Here is a 7,161-nt window from a genome sequence, read left to right as displayed (position 1 = left end):
ATGGTTACCATTTAACAATTCAATAAACAGAAACTTTCCACTAGTTATAATTTCATACAATTGCCTTTACATTCTCACCATTAGAAATAATAATTTTTTAAAATTAAAAATAGAAGATCTGTGGTCAAATTTAATTTAATTAAAGATCGTAATTAACTGTTTGAAAGAATCTCGATTTCCGTTAATGTGCCAGTTTGATATTGAAAATAATTTTTACCACTTTTATTATTATAAGTTTGACAAGGAATAAAATTAACTGTATATCGAACTTTCAATATAATTTTTAGACTATTTAAGACTTTTAATACAGAAAGTTGACAGTACAGAGACTGAGAAAAGTATACATTTTAATGTAATTAGTTTATAAAGGTATTGTATTAAAAAAACAAGGCCTTAATTAGTAAACTTATATCCTAGATAATATTTAAATGCAAATGTATTTAAATAGCTTAAATAATAAATTATTAAGTACAAACAATGTTAAGTTCATCATTAGGTGCTAGAAATCTCTTGTTGGACGTATGTGTTTTAGTCATGTTATATGTGAGGGTACACGCAAAACTTGTTCTTAAACCTGTCTTTCATAACCTTCATTTAATTAAGATACTATTTCTTTTTAAATACTTTATGTATTCATAGATACATGCAGCCGGAATATCAAAAATTTTCCGTGGGATCGATTTATCCACCGTTTAATCGTATTAATGGGATTTTTCCATTGGGAAAAACCCCGAGAATTAGACTAATAAAAACTAAAAATACAATTTCAGCGGTACGATTTTGTGTAATAAAATCTACGCTTTTGTTGCCGAAAACTAAGATGTTGAATGTCAAATATAATTTATTGAAATACCATATCAATGGTAGGCGTAAATAAATAAAAAAATAAATATAACTAATATTTATGTTAAGAGATTCTATTATTCGCAATTATTATTCTTCTCAAATTTAATAATCATTTATAGTATCTATATTCTGATATGTTGATTTTTTTAAAATCAATATTTTTGTGATTAATTTACACAAGTTTGTCCGAGTTTAAGACTAAAACAAAGAATTTGGGCAGACAAAAGTTAAATTACGCCCGGTTTTTGAAAGGTAAAACTGAAATGTCAATTAATAGGTATAATTTATTTGATTTAAGACAATGCAATCAAATTGGTGTGAATGTTGGTTGAATAACAGTTAGGTTTTTCTTTTAAAAACGGAGCATAAGAATTAAAATATAGAATGGCGTAAAAGGGAATATAATTTGTCATACTAGCAGCCATCTCAAACGTTGCCAACCACGCCATGACCTTGACAATTTTTAGAGAGGAAGAGACATTACGAAAAGTAAACAAGATGGAAAGAGACGGATGACATATTGTCAAATCCACAGACGTTTTTTTAGGAGAATGACTTGTCGTATCGCTGCTAGTCGGCCGTACTTTATATTCGTTTATTTGGCTAGAGATTGGAATAATTACGTTATTCGAGTGGCGCTATGTATACGTGAGTTCACCGCGGTCTGCGCGACGAGGGCGCCTCGGGCGGTGCGGTTTGAGGGCCGCTGGGCGCGGCTTGCGGCCGCTTGAAGGGTCCAAGGCGTTTGGAGGGTCGCGGGGACACCGTGTGTGGTGCCCCGCCCCCCCACGAGCTCGCGCCGTGGTCGAGCAGCGCGGCCGCTAGTCGTCCGCTACCTTGATCTGAAATAAACATTGAATTTGATTTCGTAGCAGAAATATGTTTTTTTTTAAAGTTATAACCTGTTGAAAGTTTGTCCATATTTCGGATGTAAGAATGTGACATTAGCGAACAGTTTATAATGTTCGGTAAAAAGTGCTGGTTACTTACATACGTACTATGAAATCTGCGGGCACCACTCACCGGGCTGGTCGTGGGGCGGCGCCAGTGTTGGCGGTGCGGGCGGGGGCGGGGGCACGGGGTCCCGCACGCGCTGCACGAAGTGCTCGAAAGTGGCGGGTTGAGTGTGGTGCGCGACGAGGGCATCGAGGCCGCGCGCGCGCTCCGAGCACGCGTGCTGGTAGAGCGGCATGGTGGCGCGCACCGCCCGCCCGCCCGCGAACGCCGCGCCCCGCACCAGTGCCGCGCCGCAGCTCACGCGCACCACGCACTCCTCCCACAGAGGACCAAATACTGACACCTAATCAGCAATATTGTGTTTAAAATTATTACAAAATCATACTGATAGTAATTTATTAAAACCTAATAGGGACGGAACGAAAAGCGATGGATTTATTAGACAAATTTCATAATGATGTGTATTTAGTAATATAGGGAGTCTTACATCGGGTTTCCTGTTGACGGTGCAGCGCAGAAGGCCACCGGGCAGCGGGTAGAGCGTGATGAGCACGTCGCAGAACTGCGTGGGCAGCGTGTCGCGCTTATACGGCCGCCAGTGCTCACTCCACACTACGTGCACCTCGTCGTTGCCCAGGTGACGGGTCTAGCATAAAATATACGTTAAACAAATTACACCGACACACGCACTAATCTATTGCACTATAATTTACCTTGTTGAGTATGGCGTCGGGTGTATCGGCGGGCATGCGCGTTGCGACGTGGAAGAGTGCTTCGAGCGTGAGTGTGGCGACGTAAGGCGCAGAGACGCCGCCGCCGCCCCCACCGCGCAGTCCACCCGCGAATCCCACGTGCGACTCCAGCTCCACCTCACAAGTCAATCAAAAATTTAAATGAGGCACAACTGTGTACACTAATGAAGTGTAACATGATTTGCGTCAACTTGTTCACTAGAGGACACTGATATAAGGAAAATTTAACAAAGTGCTGCTTCTTCATTGTATAATTTTAGTGAATGTAACTTTATTCCGTAGTACATTATGCTACTTACCTCCCAGGCCAGTGCTGCAAGGAATGCTTCATATGCGGGGCTGCCGCAGCGATTCGAAAGGATCTCATTGCGCGTCTCCTGCCCCTTACCGACATATATAACTGCCACTTTATGCGTTTCACGACACCTAAAATTATTTACATAAGAACTTGTTTTAATCTTAATACAACATTTATTTTCCGTTTCTACTTTCCTCACTTTTGCTGGAAAGAGTAATCTTTGTTGTATGTTTATACGAATCAATGGTTAATATCAGGTGAAGTGCTTTAATTAGAAGGTTATCAGTTACCTCAAGGCGTCTAGATTGCGCAGTTCCCTCAGCAGCCTATCAGAACGGCGCAGCAGTTGCACGTGGGCGCGGCGAGAGGGCGCCAGCGCACCGCTCTGTGCCAGGAACTGCCTGCATAACTCGAACGGGCCGGCGGTGTTCGCACACCCAGACGTACATTCCTCGGCAGCTTCTGGTTCCTCGTCACTAAAGAAACACACATACATATTGTTAGGAAGAAAATCCAGCACAGTGTCAGTGTATCGGCACAACACTAGCCTTATTAGAATTTCAACTTTTATGTCCCCTCACAAATTAATCTGACATCTGACTTGGTCACGAAAGCGCGCCATTCGCTGTAATTGATTCTAATTAATAATGTCTAAAAAGACGTAACAGTGTTCGTAAAGCAAATAAAAAAAAACAGCATTTATCCCGGGAGACAGAAAGCTTGTCGTCTTATTACCTATCCCGCTGTGTGAGATATAGTCGTTCAGCATTCCGATGCGCAACAAGAGCTGCAACAAGCTCGTCCTCGTGTCCGGGCGGTAGTGGGGAGGGTCCCGCGCTGTCCAGTCGCCGCCCACACGTCACTTCGGGGGACGTGTGCCCGATGTATGCTAATACCTACACAAATGTTTTTAACCTTTTTAGTATTACCGAGTTGTTAACTTTAATTGTAAATAGTTTTAGAAATTTTATCAGTTTTTTTATGTAGAATAGTTAGCTATAAGATTGATTGTTTATAAGAATTTTTACACTTTTTTTATTGAAATAAAGATAAAACCCGCACCCCAGGTCCCTGACCCAAACATGTTAGGGGAACGAGAGGGCGGCATAGAGCCGCCCATAAAAAAAAACCTACACAAACTATTAAATTGACTGCCGCACTCAGAATTGACGCTGAGCGAGGGCTTCAGCGTAGATTTTTCATATTAAATCTACTGCTCTACTAGTGTTTTCTACTATATGCGCTCTTGTTGCTCTTGTCACATCAAATGCCGTGAATTAATACTTACGTGATCCAACTGATGTTTATCGGGCGGTGAGTTTTTGTAATCAGGTAGAAGATCTGGCGGCAACGGAGGCGGGAGTGATGATAAGGTGTTGTCCCTCGGGCAGTCAACACTGAAATAAAAAAAACAACATCGTGGCATTTGTCGTGATTTGGCATTTCAAGGTCACGTTATTAAAATTATGTTTAATATATTCTTATAAAAATATGGAGAACTGATCGCCAACCTTCGCTAGTCGGAGAGGCACCTCAAGAAGAAGAAGAAGAATATGTTCTTACGTGTCAGGTACGGAGAGTGACAGCACTTCTTCAGATGAAGTGACAAAAGGGTCGTAGTAAAGGGCGGAGGCGTCCCAGCACGCCTTGCCCGCTATATCACGTAGCAGGATGCGGACTTGCCGGTCTGACGTCATCAGACCTAAACATACATTTAATATATATAATACATGCAACAAACTTACAAATGCGAATAACACAATTTATATCTGTAAAACAAAAAAAAACATCGTATAAAGCATCCCCGTAAAGACATAACATTTATTTAAAAGATCTCAGTTTTCCTTTACGTATAAAAATCATATTGTTGATTACCTGGCGTAGTCCCACCGGTGGGCATATCAAGCGAGGGCAGTTCGATCAAGGAAGCAAGCGTGGCATCACTGAAACGCATCAGCTGGACATTTCTGGCGGCCAACACCGCAGGGCCCAGCTCGGCGCCCAGCGGTGGGCTGCTGTCGTGCTGCTCGCACACGCTTGACGACACCTGGCAACCACTCCACAGCGGCCAGTGGCCCAGGTAAAGGACCAGCTGAGTGCAGATCTGGACAACAAATATTTATAAATATAATATAAATTGCGATAATCAATTACAATAAAAAGGGCTTGTCATAGCCTACTGATATTGTAAAAGCGAAAGTTTGGATAGATTTTTTTTGTCAGGTCTGAATTAAATTTGAAACATGGATTATAGTTTGGAACAATTTGGAATATAGTGAACCTTTCTTGTATAATTAATTACATATGATATTCAAACGATGAAAAATGATAGATCTTTGATTGTTTAAGCTGTTGTTATTCTTACAGTTTGTGCCCAAAGTTTGACATCTATGGTTGAGGCGGGCGATGTCTTCGGGCCCAAGTTGTCCAGCTGAATGTTGGGATCGAAATCCTCGTCAACGGGCAACGACAGACCTTCTATATCGGAGCCATTTGTTCCCTTCATCACGGCATACAGAACCTATAATAAAAAATATTTTTACTTGATCGTATTATAATAATTATTTAATTTTAATATCATTTTAATAAACCTTTATAGCGAAAGGAGGTCAAACCCAATACAATAATAGTTAAATAAATGTATTATGAACCTTATTCCTGTGTAATTTAGAGAATAAAATTTCAAAAAAGTCAAGAATTGCAAAATTATTGCGAATAAACCAAACAATGCTTTCCGATATATGAATTTATTAGACGGTTAGCGGTACGTAATATTGTTTAGCACTGCATCTTTGTAGGACACCTCTCGCCTACTTCATTAGCACCATGTAGCTTGGCCGCGCGGAGAGATTTTGTCACATCAACATGATGCTGCTTAAAACCCCAGCGTCTTGTTGCAGTCGGCACAGTCACCAGCTGACCACAGCAGACAACAGTCCACTTTTGTGAACTCCATACAAAACAACTCACACACACAAAATGCAGAAATACGTAAGTTTTGCAATTGATTTTTATATAAAAATTGTATTTACAAATTAATTTTACGTTTATCATAAATATTTTAAGCTTAATGCTGCTATTACTGGAATGCCTAAAAAAATGTCCGTTGCATTCCGATGATTTATATTTGCCTAAGAAGTTGCAACCGAATTTTTTAGCATTTACCCGTCTTTTTTTAATTACTCATCGATCATTTTTAAATTTCTTTCTCAAATAAAAAAAAACTCTTGTATTAGCCACTAAGGATATGATAACCTATTTTATTTTTGCTATAATTATTTATCATTTTTGTTGCATGTAAAGGTGTTGTGCGCCCTTGCTCTGATCGCCGTGGCGGCGGCCGCACCCCAGCAGCCCGCCGAACAACACCCAGTCTACGTCCTCAAGCAGGAGTCAGACGTCGGCCCAGACGGTTATACCTTCGAGTAAGTACTACATTTTGTCAATATTATACAGAACTTGAATTCTATTATAAACTAGCTGTCGCCCGCGACTCCGTTTGCGTGGATATATAAAAAAACTTGATTAGTGTAGCATATGTGTTCTTTCAGACAATATTCTATACATATGCCAAATTTAAGCGAGTTCCGTTCTGCCGTTCTAGAGATATCTTTAAACACCCATCCATCCATCCACATCACATCCATCTAAACATTCGCATTTATAATATTAGTAAGTTAAATAAAAAGCAGCTCTTCAAGGTATAAATTCGAGAAAAAAAATTAATAAATAGAATCCTATGTCCGTCTCCTGACCTCCTCAGCATTTTTCAGCCATATCTGTAGAGCCGTTCTTGAGTTATAAATAGTGTAACTAACACGACTCTCTTCTATATATATATATATATATATATATATATATATATATATAAGAGAGACAAAGACATTACGTTAATTACATAACATACTTGGAAGTTATATGATATAGGTACAGCTAAATTGTATGTAAATACCAATGACCTTTGCCATTCAAGTAGTCGCTTTCTAATTCTAAGAATTGAAAATATATTACAACATTCGTTGTGTTCCACAGTTTCGAGACAAGCGATGGAACCGCTCGTCAAGAACAAGGTACGTTGAAGCAGGTAAGCGAAGACCACCAGGCCCTGGAGATCAAGGGTAGCTACAAGTACGTGGCTCCTGATGGTGTGGTCTACGCTGTCACCTTCACCGCTGATGAACACGGTTTCCAACCTCAAGAGCATGTGGAGCACCCCAGCCAATAGATTGGAATATAGCTTATAGAAATGTTCTAGAATATTCTATATGATTCCAATGCTAGTAAAATACAACTTCTAGTCTAATCTTG

General features: G+C 40.1%; 2 protein-coding genes across 4 annotated transcripts in view; one reads left to right on the top strand and one right to left on the bottom strand.

Moving 5' to 3' along the window:
* Window positions 1–727: 727 nt before the first annotated feature.
* Window positions 728–7,161, bottom strand: part of LOC106120151 (probable Rho GTPase-activating protein CG5521) — a 17,658-nt gene continuing 11,224 nt past the window's right edge. For 2 of the 3 annotated variants that reach the window (XM_013315376.1, XM_013315377.1), the window contains 11 exons: window positions 5,219–5,374; window positions 4,729–4,957; window positions 4,417–4,555; window positions 4,142–4,250; window positions 3,589–3,749; window positions 3,144–3,329; window positions 2,855–2,981; window positions 2,517–2,672; window positions 2,291–2,449; window positions 1,870–2,146; window positions 728–1,688 (listed from right to left, as the gene is read on the bottom strand). In XM_013315376.1, the coding sequence (XP_013170830.1) occupies window positions 1,501–1,688; window positions 1,870–2,146; window positions 2,291–2,449; window positions 2,517–2,672; window positions 2,855–2,981; window positions 3,144–3,329; window positions 3,589–3,749; window positions 4,142–4,250; window positions 4,417–4,555; window positions 4,729–4,957; window positions 5,219–5,374 (1,887 nt within the window). In that variant the 3' untranslated portion in view covers window positions 728–1,500. Of the gene's footprint in view, window positions 1,689–1,836; window positions 2,147–2,290; window positions 2,450–2,516; window positions 2,673–2,854; window positions 2,982–3,143; window positions 3,330–3,588; window positions 3,750–4,141; window positions 4,251–4,416; window positions 4,556–4,728; window positions 4,958–5,218; window positions 5,375–7,161 lie in introns of all 3 variants that reach the window. The other variant, XM_013315378.1, reaches the window with a different exon arrangement.
* On the top strand, window positions 5,662–7,155 carry CPR49 (cuticular protein RR-1 motif 49). The gene is made up of 3 exons (XM_013315381.1): window positions 5,662–5,844; window positions 6,157–6,278; window positions 6,886–7,155. Exons 1-3 carry the CDS (start codon window positions 5,833–5,835, stop codon window positions 7,076–7,078), a joined length of 327 nt encoding a protein of 108 aa, XP_013170835.1. The 5' UTR covers window positions 5,662–5,832; the 3' UTR covers window positions 7,079–7,155.

Source organism: Papilio xuthus, unplaced genomic scaffold (genome assembly GCF_000836235.2).
Source record: "Papilio xuthus unplaced genomic scaffold, Pxut_1.1 DF826961.1, whole genome shotgun sequence".
Classification (NCBI taxonomy): domain Eukaryota; kingdom Metazoa; phylum Arthropoda; class Insecta; order Lepidoptera; family Papilionidae; genus Papilio; species Papilio xuthus.
Note: the sequence above shows the minus strand (reverse complement) of the source record. Positions and strands in the feature narration are given on the sequence as shown.